The following is a 19527-nucleotide window of genomic DNA, read 5'->3' as shown; positions in this document are numbered from 1 at the left end:
TGACATTCTCCTTGTTTGTGGTGGCTAATCTTTACTGCTGCTGCTGACACTTCATGTTGACTGACCTACAGACCACAAATGATGAGTCCATCTCATGAAGATGGATATCATACCTGTATGAATGAATGAGATAAGCCACAACTTGGACTGTGGTACGGTCGAATTCTTCAACAGTGTAGCTCCCCACGATGTATACATCACACTATTGGACCACAGTAGTGGTGGGTCTTGAAGATGGCCATTTTGGGTAATATATTGTTGCGATTAAGACAAGGATAAAAGCATCTTGTCATGAATTACACTTGCATAAACATAACTTAAGAGGATAAGTGTGCGGTTTGTTTACGGTAGAGTCGTAAATTACTAGGCCAAGAGGACAGTTTATTTACATAAAGAGTACAATGGACACACTGATAGAGAACTGGTTTTGCTTCATTACTTACAGCGAAATCCTTCATCATCGGTATGCTACTGGATTGGTGCATAAGTTCGTAGAGTTTTTCCACATGTTTAATAAACACAACAAATGCACATAACAGAGGTTTTTTAGGCATTAGTAATATATTCCCCTTCACTGTTCACAACAGTCTGCCAATGCTGGGGTATGGTTCAAATGACTCTGAGCACTATGGGACTTAACATCTGAGGTCATCAGTCCCCTAGAACTCAGAAGTACTTAAACCTAACTAACCTAAGGACGTCACACACATCCATACCCGAGGCAGGAGTCGAACCTACGACCGTAGCGATCAAGCGGTTCCAGTCTGTAGCGCCTAGAACCGCCACACCGGCCGGCTGCTGGCGTATCTTTTCGATTTCGCGACTGTAGAAATCATGTGGTTTTGAGATGAAGAACTTGTCGAGCCACGTTCAGAGCTCGTTTTCATCCAGAAAAAAGGTTCCTTGAAGGTTGTTCGATAGATAGCGGAAAAGGAAAATTATGAGGGAGCAAGGTCAGGTGAAAAAGGTGGAATAAGGTCACTGCGAAATGACTTCCCAATCCAATTCCAGCATAGCGTTTTTTGTGTCTAGCAGAATGTGGACTGGAGCTATCGTGTAGTGGCATCACTTCATGCAGTCTTCATGGTCGTTGCTCTTGGACTGCATCTACAAGACGACTCAATTCCTCACAGTAAATGTCAGCAGGTGTGGTTACACCTTGGGGAAGCAATTCGTAGTACACCACACCATCGCTGTCCCACTAGATGCGTAACATCAACTTTTATAGATGCATGCAGGCATTTTTATGGGAAGTTGGTGTTTTGTTTTAGCTCGGCCGCTGCTTTCCTTGTGTTAGCATAAAGAGACCATTTCTCATCACCAGTAACGAAACAGGAGAGCAATGGTCAGTGTTGCTCACGAGCCAACTGGTGATGAGGAAGCACAGATGTGTAGATGACCACCTACTAATTTTTGTGATTTTTATGTTGAGCAGGAAGTTCCCATATACTCCATTTTTGAACCTCTTTCATTACATGCAAATGTTGCACGATGGTGGAATGATCACAGTTCATCACATTTACTAGTTATCGAGTAGGTTGATGTGGATCATTGTGGATTAATGCTTTTAAACGATCCTCATCAAACCCCAAACGCCTTCCTGAACGTGAAGAGCTACTAATGCCAAAGATATCCTTCTTATAACGGTAAAACCGTTTTCTTGCCGTGCTCTGTCTAATGGCGTTATCTCCATACACGGTGCACATGGTTCTGGCTGCCTCCACTGCTGTCACCCCTTTATTGAACACAAACAGAAGAATATGGCGGAAATGTTTCGATTTATCCATATGGCACTCCATTTCCTAGCGTCCGCAACTCCACAGATGACAAAATGACAATGTGTAAACTCAAACAGCAACAGTGAACTACAAATAAAAAATGATAATCGATAAATAAACCCATAGCAACCAGAATGCAAAAAAAAGAGCTTCGAACTTATGCATCAACCTAAAATCTTTTAGTAGTACTTCCGTATTTATGTTTCCCTGTGTTTTCTATAATGAACACTTCACGAAATTTTGTGGTATCTTTCTCCAGACGGTGACAGAGCGTGCTTTGATATTTTTTTGAGTCTCTTAATTACATAACTGAAGTTCTACACAGACGGTGCTTTACTATCATTGCTCATTATGGAAAATTACTTTAGAAATACAGTGACTATCAGTGAAGCACAACCAACATGCTGCAGACGCTTGGGCAGCAGTGGAATTGTGCCATTCCACAGATGCAGTTGATTGCTACTTTAGATGATTTATCGTTATTCGATTCCCCTCTCTCATGCTGATAGAGGTTAAGTCCTAGCACAAAGAATTACACCTCCACTTCGTCCCAAGAGATTTAAAATATATCAAAATTGTTTACTAATTATAAATGTGTCAACCTACACGCAATTTATAAGTTAAAATGTGGGAAACTTTGAAGTTTTTGAAACGCAAAAAGCTGATTTTCTTGATGGTTATATAGATAAAAGCAATTATTTCCTATTTATTTTGGCTTTTTGATGATGTGGCTGTGTAAAGTTTTGTGACTCCGAGAAAGTAGGAATGGAGAGGAAAATTCCGATCTCCTGATTTAGGTGGGAAAGCGGGCATTAGCTGTGGGACTGGTGAAAGGAGTTAGATGATGTGAATTTTATGTGAGAAGTACAGCCGTTTGAGACTGACTTGGCTACAGTGTGCTCGAGCTTTACAGCAGTCTAAGGCTCATGTTTCTTTATAGCTTAGCAGTGGTCAACATCATTGTCAGCTTGACACCAGCACTACTAGCTGACTGTCACCTAACTTCGTCATTTGCTTTAAACCGGACACATATTGTTTCAACGTACACCGCATGCTTTTGATATCAATTTGATGTCAACTGGTCCCTACTTTAAGTGAACTCTCACAATGATATTAGTTTCCTGTAAACCCAACAGGTATTACAAACAAATTTTGTTGTAAAAGATGAAACACCTCTCCTAAACTATGATATGCACATCAAAGAATTAATAAGCAGAAAACAACGTATTTCAGGCTTGTTTTGTGAAAATGTACGACTATATCACAGATTTAAGCGTATTTATGTATATCAGACCAAAACACTTCACATATACTGTAAATATAAAGAGTGTACGTATTATAAATAAGAGCTCCTCGCTCTTCCAGAGACTCAGTGTTCTTCCAGTGTGACTTCTATTGCAACTTCCCTGCAAGTGAGCAGCTCTAAGACCGAGTTCATCTTCTATATTAAGAAAGCAACGAATGTTGATCCTCCCTCTCTGTATCACTATAAGGTGAAGAAATTACGGTTGCATACAGTGTTCGAGCCTCCTGTTTAAATTCGACTCGTATACACTTCCAGTCAACTAATATGAAACTGCCCTCAGTGTGAAGCATGGCTAAAACTCCACAGTTCATAATCCTATTGGAGGTGGTCAGATCATCGTATCACGCTTCTCGACTCCTTCGTAAGCCCCATTTTCTCCCCTTCCTTGGAAACAGGCCACTCAGAGAACTTCTAAAAAAAATGGCTCTGAGCACTATGGGACTTAGCTTCTGAGGTCATCAGTCCCCTAGAACTTAGAACTACTTAAACCTAACTAATCTAAGACAATCACACACGTCCATGCCCGAGGCAGGATTCGAACCTGCGACCGTAGCGGCCGCGCGGTTCCAGACTGTAGCGTCTAGAACCGCTCGGCCACTCCGGCCGGCGAGAACTTCTAAGTCAACACGAATATTCAGCTCAGTTACAGCTCAGTATCGGCTCATCCAATCACACTTCACAACTCCTTTTTAGGTCACACGACCTTTCCTGGAAATAGGGCGATCAGCGAGCTTTCTGTGGCGAGTATGAGTGAGATATAACATAATTCTCGTCAAGTGGTGTTCGAAACTACATAATCTGTGCGTGTCATTGGCTAACGTTAATTAGTTTCCTGTCGCTCAGGCGCCTAAAACAGTGAAACTCTACGTACAATGACCAGTTTGAAAGGCTATTATTGTCTTATTTTGCCAGCTATTGTGGTCAGTATGTGCCTAAATATATGTGTGTTCGCCGTGTAGGCGTCACAGACACTTGCTAGTGTAATGTTCTAGTCGGCTTGTTTCATATTTTAACGTTTTGCGAGAAAAAACTATATTTTGAGTTACAACCGTTTCCATAACTAAATCAGTCACTTATTTTTGTGTGCTATATTTGGAAGTATTTGTGAACAAAATGTAAAACACTTTGTTTACTTACTATATACTATACAGTAGTTTTGCTCTATTAACTCACAAGATTCCGAGTGAAACAAGCTGAATTTTGATCATAGTGTTGTCTGTGATGTGGGGGCGACATTTGTTATTTCAACTAACGTTCGAGGAATAATGGGTACAAAAGACGAATTATCATCACCTGAGGTATTTAGAAGTTTTTTCATTAATCACTCACTTCACCTAACACAATTTTGGGTTTGGGACCTCTTTTTGTTTTTTTACAAGCTGAGTGACACAAGGAAAGAAAGTCTTGAATGAAATTGTAACACTGTGCAACGAAACAGTGTTTGTAGCATTCAATGAATTGTAAAAAGTTACTTCCACATATAAAACACGGTGTTAAACCTTCGTCAGATATCCAAAAACATCTACACTGGTTTCAAAATTAAAGCAACAAACGGAAATTTTGCAACGTTACGTTATTTTGCCCCGAAACAGTATAAAAAGATGATAGTGAAGTAGAAACTATGTGAAAAATACATAACGTAAACATCTGCAACATGCATAACGGTAGACCGAAATGTTCTTCGTTTTTTTCCAACTTAAAGGATTTGCACACACATTCCGACAACTGGTTCATGTGCTCAGTATGGGGTGACCACTTCTGCTAGCAATACAGGCCTGACAAAGACAGGACATGATGACATCAGCCTCGTGTTGAGGCAATAATGCCCATTCTTTCTGCAGAGCTGCTCGCAAGTGTGGGAGAGAGGTTGGTGAATGCTGACGTGATGAAACCCATCTCCCTAGGGCTTCCTAGACCTGCTCAATGGGCTTCAAATCGGAAGATTGAGCAGGCCACGCCATGCATGCAATATCTTCCGTTTCCAAGAAAATATCAACCGCCCGTGCTGTATGAGTTCGAGCATCATCGTCCATTAGTACGAACAGCCGTACTTGAGGTCCCAAGATCTCTTCACGATACCTGACAGCAGTTAAACTTTGCCGAGTCACCCGTACAATTTCATAAGAGGTGTTCGAGTGGTCACCATAATCCATGCCCACAGCATTAGGGATCCTCATCAATATGCGTCTCTTTCGAAAATATGTGTGTCTCAAAGTCGTATTCCACGTTCCCTCCAGGTACAAATCCACCGAGAATCACTCTCAAGACCAAATCAGGACTCATCTGTGAGAAGAACATTGGCCCACTATTCGACCGTTAAGGTGGCATGTTGATGACTCCACTCTAGGCGCTCCTTTCTGTGAAGACGCTTCAGAGCCACACATATAGCAGGTTTCCAACAATAAAGGCCATTCTGTCGAAACCTGTTAGCCTCGATACAACACGTCGGGTGGATACTGCGAGGTCAGATGTCAGTTGCCGTGCAGTGCTAAGGAGGTACTATCTTGATCTTCCAGTGAATTAACGGTCCTGTGTTTCCGATGTCACACGTGATCGCCCTACCCTCATCTTCGGAATTCAGATTCGGTCTGTACAAACTGTCAGCACATTCGAAAAACAACAGAACGACTCACATTAAGCCATCGAGTCACATGAGTTTGTGACTGTCCTGCTTCCATTGTTCCCATGGACCTTCATCGCAGAGAATCTGGTAGGCATCTTCTCTGTTCATACTGCACCGTCTATGACTGTGTACGCAGCCACTGTGGATGTGGATCTACCCGGCAAGCACTACGCCGTTTGATAGATGTCATGACGTCATCGTTGGCGTGATTGTCCATTGACCGGAATGCCATCTTCCGTGCAGGACACTGTTCTACGGATATCTGTTGACAGTTTGTATGATTATATAGTGAATTAGACAGTTGACGGGGAAATAGCGGTTTGTTGCTTTAATTCTGGACACCAGTATACTTTTCAAACCTCTGCCCAATTTTGCCCCCCCCCCCTCTTTCTCTCTCTCTCTCTCTCTGTCTCTTTCTCATCCACCTCCCCCCCCCCCCCCCCCCACACACACACACATAATATAAGTTCTCTTCCAGCAGCCGCACAACAATAGTTTTCACTAAACATTCACCACAGACAGAACGATGAAAAAGTGGGTGCCGACAATAACATAGCGCCTCTTTATGAGTATGGAGACATAAGTGTTTGCTCTAATACCGTTTTTTGTCAAATATGTGTGAAAAAAGGTGAGAGTGACATGTAAAAAATGTGGAAAAGAATGTATACAAATACAACAATAACAACAAAATCCACCAGAGACCCACAAGTGGAAGAAAAATGTAAGTGTAGTGACACAAGCAACAACTACTCACGAAAAAGTATTTCAAAAACGAGTAAATTTCCTTACGATTGCTTTGCAGATGACATGCTGGCAAAACTACAAAAAGAGGTAAATACAAGCCGACATGTAAAATTCGTTTCCACAAGCAATGTAATTCCACGTGAGCAATCGAAATAAATTAACAAAGTGCACATGCCATAGTTTTAGGCCTAAAGCAGGAAAACAATAATGAATTTTGTATGATATTTTACAGAAATAAACCGAAACCACAGAAGTTGACACATAGGTGTCGAAACATATCTGGGTAAAAAAAAAGAAATGCATTGTGTTTTGGGAAAGGCAGAATTTAAATAAAAAGAACTGTATAATTTGCAGACATGATGTTCTATACTATAAAAATATAAATGAAGTTATTTCCTGGCTAGTACAGCTGTTTGTTATTTTCAATTTTAGGCCTAACTGAGGCTATGTTCCACTGGGATAAAATATATTTGTCCATATCTACATCATAAACATAACAGAGGTAGGAAATGAGGAAGAATGGCAGCTAACATTCTCAATGTTATTGCTGCCTATCACACATTTACATTGTAGACCTGCAAAACCTACAAGAAATGTATTATCCAAATGAGACAGGACAGGAAACAATTTGAAATTTAACAAAAGGTGTAATCAGTATCATTCGATTCCAAATTAAATATACGGGGTATGTCCACAAAGTAAGTTCTGTTTGGTTATATAAAACAAACGTGTACAGATACAGAAAAAAATATTTATTGTACAAAAATCTGCAACTGTTAAACTACTTTTCTACATAGCTTCCGAAATTTTGTAGGCACTTGTCATAGTGTGGCTCAAAATTCTGTATGCCTTCTTCGCAGAAGGTTGCCGCCTGCGTATTCAACCATGTGCCTCCACTTCATTGACTGCCGTTTTGTTTCAGGGGTGTCATGCGATACTTAATCCCCCGTAAATATCCGAGAAAGAAAACCATCGCCTTCTTCATTGTAGCGTGTCAAAAACTGAAGTGCACTGCCCATCCGTTGTTTTTTGTGTCGTTCAGTAAGAATTGTGGGTACCTAACGTGAGCAAAGTTTTCGAAATTCCAGTTTTTCAGAAGCAGTTTCATGAATTAGTGATCATGAGATTCGCGGAACTTCCATAGCAAGGGCACTACGTGTAAACTTATGGTTGTGCTTAATCTGCTCTTCAGTTGTGTGAATCAGTTCATCAGTAACCACAGACGAGCGTCCACTTCGTTCTTCATCGTGCACTTGATCACGTCTTTCATTGAACGGTCTGACATATCTTCTAACCATTGAATCACTCATAGCATTTTATCCGTAAACCTCGCAGATTTGCCGATGAATTCCTTTGGTTTAACTTTCTTTGCATTTAGAAAACGATTTACAGATCTGATTTCACACGCGGTGGTATTTTCAATTACAGCTGACATTATAAAGAAGCACTACAAAGCACACGTCGGCAGCAGCGACCTGAAAATGGCGTACATGTCTTCTCCTTCAGTCAGAGTAACTGTCGCCCACGCTCGGAACTGCGATCATAGCGCTGCCGCGGGTAGAAATACAAACGGAACTTACTTTGTGGACGACCCCCGTATGTAAAGTTAAGTATTGATTCTGAAGCACCACACGAAGCTACGGTAGGAGCACAGAGGTCATGGTTAAATAATGAAATCAGACAGCATTATGAACAAAAATTAAACTAAACAAGAAAATTAAACTATACGATTAGAACCTGCACACAGCCACTTACCTGAACAATCCTACAATTCTCCTAGAAGAAAAGATATTGAAGAGACGTGTCTTAGCCACAGTCTGGGGGATGTTTCCACAATGAAATTTTCACTCTGCAGCAGAGTGTGCGCTGATACGAAACTTCCACGCAGATTCCAAATCATTTCCTGGGAACATCCACCAAACTGTGATTAAGCCTTGTCCCCGCAGTATCCTTTCCTCCAGGAGTACTAGTCATGCAAGTTTCGCAGAACTGCTGTGAAGTTTGGAAGGTGGGCAGACGTTAGTTTATCAGATTTCGATGCCATCACAATAAGTTTTTAAGCTTCAAAAAGTGATTCTCGAATTCTCGGTCCTAAATCTCCAGGAGCTTCTTTTAAAACTATGAAAATCGGGTATGCAATTTGCCAGCTGCAGAGACTGTAGACTGAATTGTGTAACTGTAAGTAACTAATGACTGTGACTGCACAATGAGTTCAATTTTATTTGCACCCTTTAATTTCAAACAAAGTACATCCAGAAGCCAACTGCAGGTTGAATCCTCTCTGACCAGAGCTATGCACATTTTCAGCACCCAAAACTCTGGTAAGCCCCTTAGCTTGCACTACAAATCGCAAAACCACCTCGACGAGGCCATTCTTATCGTTTATATATGTTCTAGTTATTTTCCGAGATACAATTACGTCCGTCGATTTTAAATTCAATGTCCGTTTGGAGCTTGCCTTGAAATTAGTTAATTTTATCTCCCTATTCATTTGCACGGTCCATTTTTGAAGATCAGTATTATGAATATCCAGTTGATGGTCCATAGCCTCGGATACTTTATATGAATCCCAACTCTATATTACCTTCATCTTATCCCTTTTTGAGCTGTCGTGAAGTAGACACATTTCCTAGAAATACAGTTGTGTCACTTTGCGATACTTATGCTTCACGGATGAAAGTGCCCGTTTTCTCTTCTTTCTTCTCTTCCAAAATTCAATAGCAGATTTTTTATATTCGAAATTTAATCCGGTTTTCTGATGAAAGAACTTTGATTAGAATAAAAGACTCCCAATTAGTTGCCGATACACAGTCATTTTCAGTCATTGATTCATCATAGATCTCTGATCCATCACACTATACACAACCCATTATCTTGGTCCATCATTGCTCTCAGAAATCAATGTTACAACGGTATTCGTCAATTCCACTTCCTACGAATTAAAAGAACTCTTATAGAATTCTATATTGCTAAAATGATCAATTACCGTTCGGAAATTATTAATTGGGTAAACGGTTGGTATCTTCTGTATTTGTAAACTGATGGCACAATGCGAAGCCTCAGGTTGACCACAATTTTATTCAGCAACACAAGTACAGCGAATACTGACAAGTACAGGCTGTCCGAAAAGTAATCAAAAGAGAAGTCGCTGTAGGTGGACAAATCCAGAAATCCACGCGATGCGTAGCAATCCGAAGAGAGTTAAAGGGAGAGAGAGATCCCGAAGAGTGCAGCGAGGTCCTGAAGTCGTGTGGCGATGTACGTTTCCGTAGTAGTAGATAGCTGTGGACGGGACTGCTAGAGCTGGCGGCGTCTGTTTGCATAACGAGAGGCACAGGTTTCGGCAGACTCGCGTCGTGGTCTATGGTGTTCCAAACTAGCGGTACAGCCCTCTAGCCCGGGAGCTGCTAGTCTGCGGCCAGCCAGAGTGGCCGAGCGGTTCTAGGAGCTACAGTCTGGAGCCTCGCGACCGCAACGGTCGCAGGTTCGAATCCTGCTTCGGGCATGGATGTGTGTGATGTCCTTAGGTTGGTTAGGTTTGAGTAGTTCTAAGTTCTAGGGGACTGATGACATCATAAGTTAAGTCCCATAGGGCTCAGAGCCATTTGAACCATTTTGAACCATTTGCTAGACTTCAAACCTGAGTGCACTGCTGGCCGCCGCTCACAGCGCCCCTTGGCTGCGGCTGACGAGAAGTGGATTTGGTAACAAGGCTGATTACAACATGATGCAACTTTTATAATTTTTAAATAAAAGTCTTCAGAAACAAATCCTGAAATCATCTCTGTCGTGTTGTCAATAGCTTGTTGCAGCAACTGTTCTCATGGTATAGCTCGCTTAGCAGTTTCTACTCGAATTTATAGCCCTAATACACTGTTGCTTCTTCATGCTGTTAGACGGTTTGTGAGATCCTCTTCGTTAGAGCCTATGGAGATGAGCCATAAAGAGAACTTCACTTACGCGACTCAGCCTACAGTCTCTGCAGCTGGAAAATTGCTTGCCCCGCTTTTCATAGTTTTAGCAGAAACTCAAGAAAGGTTTGGACCAAAATTTGGAGAAAATCTTTTTGAAGCCCCGCAGGTTCTTGTGACGAGATCGAAATCTAATAAATTAACGTCTGACCACACCAAAAGATATTCGATGGCAGTTTTCTTTCCCAGTGCAGGAGAAAAATCTGTATTATTTTTAGATTCTTGAGGTGGTCACTGTCAAACCACAGTTTTGAGCACCATGCCCGAGGACATTGAACTTGTTCATTTGGTGATCCTAAATGGCTTGTTGGGAGAGATACAGTCATTGGATGCATATGTTTTTTGATGCTGGAAGAACTTTGAGAGGAGACTTTTAAATCTAGTTCTACTGAATGATTATGATGGCAATCTCCACTTCAGATGCAATATAATGTCTGTATCACTAGTACATAATCAGTTCTCTTTGCTAAGCTTTTCCAGTGTACGGAATTATAGCTGGTACGGATCAGAATATTTAGAGGATCACTCACCATATTTACTGAATCCTGCCCACTTTTGTTTTGGATCGTGTCGTCCATTGTGTGTATCATATGAAGAAATTTCGTTCATTTTATGTGCATGGTGTGAGAAGTCTTACGTCTTAAACATTTCTTGACACATTATCATAATGTTATGATTTTGTATCACAAAAATAAGTTGTTGGTTTTTTCAATTAAAAAATACACATATGCGAAATGATAAATTAAAGAAGAAAAGAAACAGGAATTTAAAACATTAATAACAATTTAAAACATAAAACAAAATATGTAGAACATTTAATTAGAATAATAATGAATGCTTGTATACACTACTGGCCATTAAAATTGCTACACCACGAAGACGACGTGCTACAGACGCGAAATTTAACCGACAGGAAGAAGACGCTGTGATATGCAAATGATTAACTTTTCTGAGCATTCACACAAGGTTGACGCCGGTGGCGACACATACAACGTGTTGATATGAGGAAAGTTTCCAACCGATTTCTCATACACATATAGAAGTTGACCTGCGTTGCCTGGTGAAACGTTGTTGCGATGCCTCGTGTAAGGAGGAGAAATGCTTACCATCACGTTTCCGGTTTTGATAAAGGTCGGATTGTAGCCTATCGCGATTGCGGTTTATCGTATCGCGACATTGCTACTCGCGTTGGTCGAGATCCAATGACTGTTAGCAGAATATGGAAACGGTGGGTTCAGGATGGTAATACGGAACGCCGTGCCGGATCCCAACGGCCTCGTATCACTAGCAGTCGAGATGACAGGCATCTTATTCGCATGGCTGTAACGGATCGTGCAGCCACGTCTCGATCCCTAAGTCAAGAGATGGGGACGTTTGCAAGACAACAACCGCCTGCACGAACAGTTCGACGACGTTTGCAGCAGCATAGACTGTCAGCTCAGAGACCGTGGCTGTGGTTACCCTTGACGCTGCAGCACAGACAGGAGGGCCTGCGATGGTGTACTTAACGACGATCCTGGGTGCACAAATGGGAAAACGTCATTTTTTCGGATGAATCCAGGTTCTGTTTACAGCATCATGATGGTCGCATCCGTGTTTGGCGACATGGCGGTGAACGCACATTGGAAGCGTGTATTCGTCATCGTCATACTAGCGTATTACCCTGCGTGGTGGTATGGGGTGCTATTGGTTACACTTCTCTGTCATCTCTTGTTCGCATTGACGACACTTTGAACAGTGGACGTTACATTTCAGATGTGTCGCGACACGTGGCTCTACCCTTCTTTCGATCGCTGCCAAACCCTACATTTCAGCAGGATAATGCACGACCGCACGTGCAAGTCCTGTACGGACCTTTCTGGATACAGAAAATGTTCGACTGCTACCCTGGCCAGCACATTCTCCAGATCTCTCACCAAATGAAAACGTCTGGTCAGTGGTGGCCGAGCAGCTGGATCGTCACAATACGCCAGTCACTACTCTTGATGAACTGTGGTATCGTGTTGAAGCTGCATGGGCGCGCTATCCACGTTCTGTTTGACTCAATGTCCAGGCATATCAAGGCCGTTATTACGGCTAGAGGTGGCTGTTCTGGATACTGATTTCTCAGGCTCTATGCACCCAAATTGCGTGAAAATGTAATTATATGTCAGTTGTAGTATAATGTATTTGTCCAATGAATACCTGTTTATCATCTACATTTCTTTTGGTGTAGCAATTTTAATTGCCAGTAGCGTATTTTAATTAGGTATGCTGAAGATATTCTTAACAGCATGCTGAGCATCTTATTTTCTAAAAATATGCATTTCAGAAACCTGTTTTATTACACATGTGACTTGAAAGCTGCTTTAATTTTTGTTGTAACAAAAGTTTTCATTTTGAAAAATTGATTAAACGCGGTGGTGTATTTTCCAAAATTTCAAATTATTACAAAAGTTGGTTAAATAGTTTTTAAGAACTTTAGTTACATCCCAGTTTTATATGAAACACATTTTTTTATATTTCATGGTTTCCAAGGTATTCCCTCTAAACCTGGCCTGCCAAATTACTATTCAAGGTGTGTTTTACAGCTCAAAGTGAAACTGGGCTGAAACGAAAAGACATGTGCTGGTATTGTATTGTATTGACCTCTTTGAATACACGCCAAGTTCCATCAAGGTCATTTTTTACATCTGGAAATGTTCTCTTGTTAGTCGATTCTGTCCGCGTCTGCTCCTGGAGCTTTCGCGTGCTCAATGTGGAGGTTATCAGCGTCTATTACTGTATGGGAAATAAGCCGGAATCCCGCGGCCTGTCAATATTTATCTCGTTCTCAAACTGGGGCTAGTAACTTTTCATTTACGCTGCCTGGGACTACGAGGTCTGTACCAGGCAGTTTTGTTATAACAGTGCATACTGACTGTTTGTTTGCCACCTTTATGACATAGCGGGCCTATCTAGTTTAATCCTGTGTTTCTGAGAGGGACGATAAGTTATAGCTACAAATAACATGTTTCACAAAAATGTCAACTTTAGTTATAATCATTGGATTCCAAACTTTATCAGAGCTTCAGTACGTAAGCTCAACGTGTAACTAAAGGAAATCGGAATACAAACACTTTATATTTTAAAACTTAATGGACTGAATTAATCGTTCATTATATTAGTGGCTTTATCATGCCATTTCTCTTAATGTGATACATGGGGTATATAACTATTGGAGAACATGGCACATTTGACACAATAGTAATTCTTTCACTATTACTTAACAAGAGCCTCATTAGATGCTGAATAATGGCACACATTCTGCTGATTACCTTTGAAACAGGTGACTGAGATATCAATTTAGGGAAAAAACTGTCCAGATGTGTGCGTTTCTGGACTGGCCATTTTATCACACTTATAATGTACGCTGGACTCTCGAGTCTACAATCTGAAAAATTACTTTATATGCAAATGCCGTGCTCATAACACAACAGTAAGAACTGCATCTAAGAGAGAGGAGCACGTCAATATGACATCTGGTCTAAACTAAATGCACACTTTTAAAGTATATACGTTACATTAGGCTGATACTAGCAGTATCCAAAGAGTAAATTGCCTAAAATTGAAATAGAAATGTGTAAACATCATGAGCCCAATTCTTAGTGTAATAGTATATCGAAATTCGTTTGATGGAACTTTTCTTCTCAGTGCTAGAGAAAAATATGTATTATTATTAGATTCATTGGGTGGTCAGTGTGATAGAACCGTTTTTGAGTGTCATACCCGAGGACAATGCACTTGTTAATTTGATGATCCAAAAAGGAGCAGCAGGAGAGGTACAGACATTGGATATACACGGCTTTTGAAGCTGAAAGAATTTTGTGAGGAGATTTTCAAATTCACCGCTACTGAATGATTATGACATCAGCCTCCACTTTAGAAACAATATAATCAAGCTGCAGTCACCAGTACATAAGCAATTCTCTTTCCTGACGTTAACCAATGTACTGAAATACGCCTGATACAAATCAGCATATTTAGAGAATCTCCCACCACAATCTGACAATTCTGCTGAATTTTGTTTTATGTTGTGTTGTTCGTCGCATGTATTATGTGAGGAATTTTCGTTCATTTTATGATTACGGTCTTAAAAGACGTTATGTTTCAAGAATTTTGTTACAGATTATCATATTGTGATGATTTTGTGTAACAATGAGGTACTTACTATTTTCAATTAACAGCATACACATTTGCGAAATCGTACACTAAAAAAACAAGAAAAAACGAATTTAAAGTGTGAAATAATAATTAACAAAGTAAAACAAAAATAAGTAAAACAAATACTTAGGATAATAATGAATGCTTATATATTTTACTTAGGTATGTTGAAAATACTCTGACAGTAAACTATGTACAGCTTATTTTCCAAAAAAGGCATTTCAGAAACTGTCTGTATTAATCAGGGATGGATGCGGCGTGAAAAGCTTCTTTAATTTATGATGTAACAAATGTTTTTGTTTTGCAAAATTACTTAAAGTTGTTGGGATATTTTACAATATTTCAAACTATTTTAAAAACTTATTACATTCTTTTGACAACGTTAGTTACATTTCAGCTTTTATATGAAACACGTTTTTTTGTGAAACACGTTTTTTATGTTTCGTGGTTTCGAAGATTTTTCCTCTAAACATAATATGCCAAATTACCACTTAAACATGGAATTGACCAAAAACAAAAAGAAGTGTTACATTCTTTCGATCCTTCTACATACCTGCCAAGTTACATTGAGATCGTTAATTTATAGCTGGGAATATTCCCTTGCTAGTCCCTGCTTGCAGAGGGCCTCTGGCTAATTCAGATAGCTGCGCGGTATAGCCGCGTGGTCTTCGGCGCCATGCCACGGTTCGCGCGGCTCCCCCCGTTGGAGGTTGGAGTCCTCCCTCGGGCATGGGTGTGTGTGTTGTCCTTGGGGTAAGTTAGATTAAGTGGTGTGTAAGTCTAGGGACCGATGACCTCAGCAGCTTGGTCCCATAAAAACTTACCACCCCAAACTGATCAGGATACTGGGGAAAGGTGGTAGCGATTGGAAAAAAAAGAGGTTCAAATGGCTATGAGCACTATGGAACTTAACATCTGAGGTCATCAGTCCCCTAGAACTTAGAACTACTTAAATCTAACTAACCTAAGAACATCACACACATCCATGCCCGAGGCAGGATTCGAACCTGCGACCGTAGCAGTCGCGCGGTTCCAGACCGTAGCGCCTAGAACCGCTCCAGGGATTACAACACAAACACTCGTAATAATACATCTAGTAAACATAAAAACAAAAATGTATTGCAAAATCATAATAGAACAGGACATTGTTTAAATTTAGACATTCTTCCTGACGATTGCACAATCACAAAACTGACATAGAGAGTGAGTGCTGATCTGTAGCTACACAGGTGTAACTAAGAAGGCATCGGAAAGAGAATGCTTGAGCTGCTGCTAGGCCGTTTCTTAGCGAGATACTTACGATTGCCAAACGAGCGAAGCGTCCACCGAAACCGGGCAACGTTATTGAACTCTGTTCTAAGCAATGAATAGAAAAACTTTACTGTGAGATGACACTGAATGTCTGTAGCAAAGATGCAGTCGCGGGCGAGACTGCAGCTGCTGGTCCTTCCATGAAGATCTTAACCTCAAAAACTAGGCTAGTGGTAACCTACTGGGCGGGAAAGGGCTAGTCACCAACTGCTGGACCATGCAATCAGGCCACTTACTTTTTGTCCCAGAGGTTCCCTGCCTTGGGGCCGCCCCCATGGTCAGAATTACAGGCTGTCTCAGGACCGCGAAGACGCTCCGTTCGAACTTGAAAAAGGTTTTTAACGGTTGCTGATCAACTCTTCTCAATATTTTGACAGTCGAAATCTGTTTACAGATTTCGCTTCCTCTGTATGCTGGGAATTCTTATTATAAAGCCTCTTCCCTCTTTACAATTTCATTATTCTTTTAATTCGCTGTCGAATTTTTAGTTACGTCGAAATAAAATTTACATGAAAATTATGACTATACCATTGTGTTGCTCATCATCAAAGGGTCTCTGTCACCTAATTAGTTGCTTATTAATTTCTACTCGACTCATCCTTTGTTTCCATCCTTGCGATGCTGTCCAAGTGGACGTCTAGGCACGAGACGTTCTTGGGTGGTTTCGTTACACGTGGTATTACAAATATTCACTAACGAATTCGTTTCTAACTATTAAACAACAGGAGGAAGGACTTTAGAAGTAATACAGCATCTAATGTTTTCTATGAAAATTAATTTACCTTTTGCTTGGCAGCAAGCACAGAACCATCCCATAGTTGAGGTGCTCCAGCGTTAAAGTTCCCTGGATGAAACCAAACCATAACGGGCCAACCTCCTGGTGGACTTGTTCCTGTCAAGTAAGTAATACTGTCTTGTACAAATGCAATGTAAACTCAGGAAAAATATAACATAAGAATTACCAGCAAAAATAAGTAACAAATGTTGTAACATAACAACAACGAATCTACATTACACTCCATGATATAGAAGTTGCACAAGCCACAAAAGGCTGTTATTCTATGCTTAAATGTATATGAATAACATGATATCAATGGAAATGTATCATAAGAACTAGGTAGCATTTTTAGGGATTAAATATGTCATACTGTGAACTAGTTACCTGGAATGAGTTACATGAAAGTGGGGACAAGTGCATCACAACATCGTACTAAAACAGAGTACCGAAATAAAGACATATATATTGCTACAATGCATGAACTGGAGTAGCTACCACATTGTACAATAAGCAAATTGTGCAGCCATCACTATTATAATGAATTTAGGAGAGCACAGTTACATATCACACAGCTTAAATTTTAGTTCCTGTTCTGCGTTAAATCCCACATTTGACAATCTGACGACGGTAGACTGGTTTTACATCTTTGTTAAGGGTATATGTTTGAAGACTCTGGAGTTAGCTGAACTCCCAAATAGCAATATAAAACATAGTCTACAGACTTAAGAAATAATCTTCCAATGCCACAACTAGTTTTCATCCTTAGCCCCATAACCTTTGTATCGTACTATCCCTGAACCATGCTCAGTATAATGAGGTACTGGACTTGCATTTGGGAGGAGTATGGTTAGAAGCCCCATCTGCTCTTCCAGATTTAGATTTTCACAGATCTTTCTGCACCACCTAAGACATAATGCTAGAGTATTCCTATTGAAAGGAGACGACCAATTACCCGTACAATGTTAGTCAAATTTAAGATTTTGCTCTGTTTTCTGATTTCATCATAAATAGGACGATAAACCATAATGATCTTTCCTTTATTATGTCCTTCATTATCTGTGTCCAGACAACCATATCAACTCAAAAGCCATGAAATAACGTTGACAAAACAATACATACCAATACATTTTATTCCATAGTTATGTTACAACTACACATGCTCCTTCGCCACATTTGATCCACAAATTGTTAATAAAATTAATTTGACCACCATGGACAGAAAACAATTTGTCATCCATTGGTTAAAAAGCATTCCCATATAGCTGCACTCTCATTCATCCATGTTGCCAAGTATCTGATGCCCAACTTAACCCCTACGCTTAGTGACTTCCCTAATTTCCTTCATGAAATGTTTGATCCTTATACTATTTCAAACCAAGTGTAACAGTGGAGCTGTTAATGCCTTGGGTGTGCAGTCAGGAATAGTAGGATTCAATTCCGATCAGGTCATCGAGATTAAGTTGTCTTCGCTTTTCCTAAATCACTCAATGTGAATTCTGGAATGCATATTTTTGAAAGTAAACGGTCAGTCTCCTTTCCAGTCGTTATCCTTTCCAAGCTTGTGCTCGATATCTGATGGCAATTTCATTAATATAATTTAATATATACAATATAATTTCATTAATGACACATTAAATTGTAATCTTCGCTAGTTTTTACTGTTTCACAAAATTCGGAATCCAAAGCTCATACAAATCCCATGGCAGCAGTTTCTTAGAACCTTCAAGCTCACGTACCTATTACCCACAGTGATCATATTGCTCCACTGCAGAAGTATTCCTTGGTCCAATAGTTCATCTCTTGTTGCATCCTTATCTCTTATATTACATACGGAGATGTAACGATGCGGCATCTCTGCTAAGCTAATGAAAGACTGCTCCCACTCCATATATATGTCTAATGGGGTTACATCAGTATCCAAAAAGGAAACTACCTAGCTGTGATGTAAAAATTTATTGACATTCAACTCATTGTGTCCTTTCTACAACAGCGCCCATCTGAAGCCACATTTAGTGATATCATAAGCTGTCTTATTTACACCACCTCTATCATATTACCGCCATATATTTCTCCCTCAGACTTCATTAATGAAACAGGCTCTAAAAGTATTTCCTACACAAAAAGCGCTGGAAAACATGGTTCTCTGTTAAGTCGATGCCACAAACGCCTTCTACTACCTGTGATAAGTCCTGTATAGAAATCTTACAGCTGCGGTGCCTTTGGCAGCCTTCTCAGCTTGTGACAGGTCCTGTATAGAACTCTGACAGCTGTGGCAGCCCTCTCAGCGTAGTGCCACAGGAGGTGGCTTGTGTCCTAGTGCCTTAAACTGACCCTGGACTCGAGTAGGCTGGGTAGGCCTAGGACAGCGGAACAAACTCTCGTAGCAGTTACTTCTGTAAAATATCTGGGAATGTGCGTACGGAACGATTTAAAGTGGAATGATCATATAAAATAAATTGTTGGTAAGGCGGGTGCCAGGTTGAGATTCATTGGGAGAGTCCTTAGAAAATGTAGTCCATCAACAAAGGAGGTGGCTTACAAAACACTCGTTCGACCTATACTTGAGTATTGCTCATCAGTGTGGGATCCGTACCAGGTCGGGTTGACAGAGGTGATAGAGAAGATCCAAAGAAGAGCGGCGCGTTTCGTCACAGGGTTATTTGATAAGCGTGATATCGTTACGGAGATGTTTAGCAAACTCAAGCGGCAGACTCTGCAAGAGAGGCGCTCTGCAACGCGGTGTAGCTTGCTGTCCAGGTTTCGAGAGGGTGCGTTTCTGGATGAGGTATCGAATATATAGCTTCCCCCTACTTACACCTCACGAGGAGATCACG

At 40.6% G+C, this 19527-nt stretch overlaps 1 protein-coding gene across 1 annotated transcript in view; it reads right to left on the bottom strand.

The window, feature by feature from the left end:
* The window catches only part of LOC126298602 (cocaine esterase), a 129195-nt gene that overhangs the window by 28450 nt on the left and 81218 nt on the right, over window positions 1–19527 (bottom strand). Inside the window, exon 2 of the mRNA XM_049990002.1 lies at window positions 16698–16807. Within this exon, the coding sequence (XP_049845959.1) occupies window positions 16698–16807 (110 nt within the window). The remainder of the gene's footprint in view (window positions 1–16697; window positions 16808–19527) is intronic.

Source organism: Schistocerca gregaria, chromosome X (assembly GCF_023897955.1).
Source record: "Schistocerca gregaria isolate iqSchGreg1 chromosome X, iqSchGreg1.2, whole genome shotgun sequence".
Classification (NCBI taxonomy): domain Eukaryota; kingdom Metazoa; phylum Arthropoda; class Insecta; order Orthoptera; family Acrididae; genus Schistocerca; species Schistocerca gregaria.
This window is presented reverse-complemented; position numbering and strand designations above follow the sequence as displayed.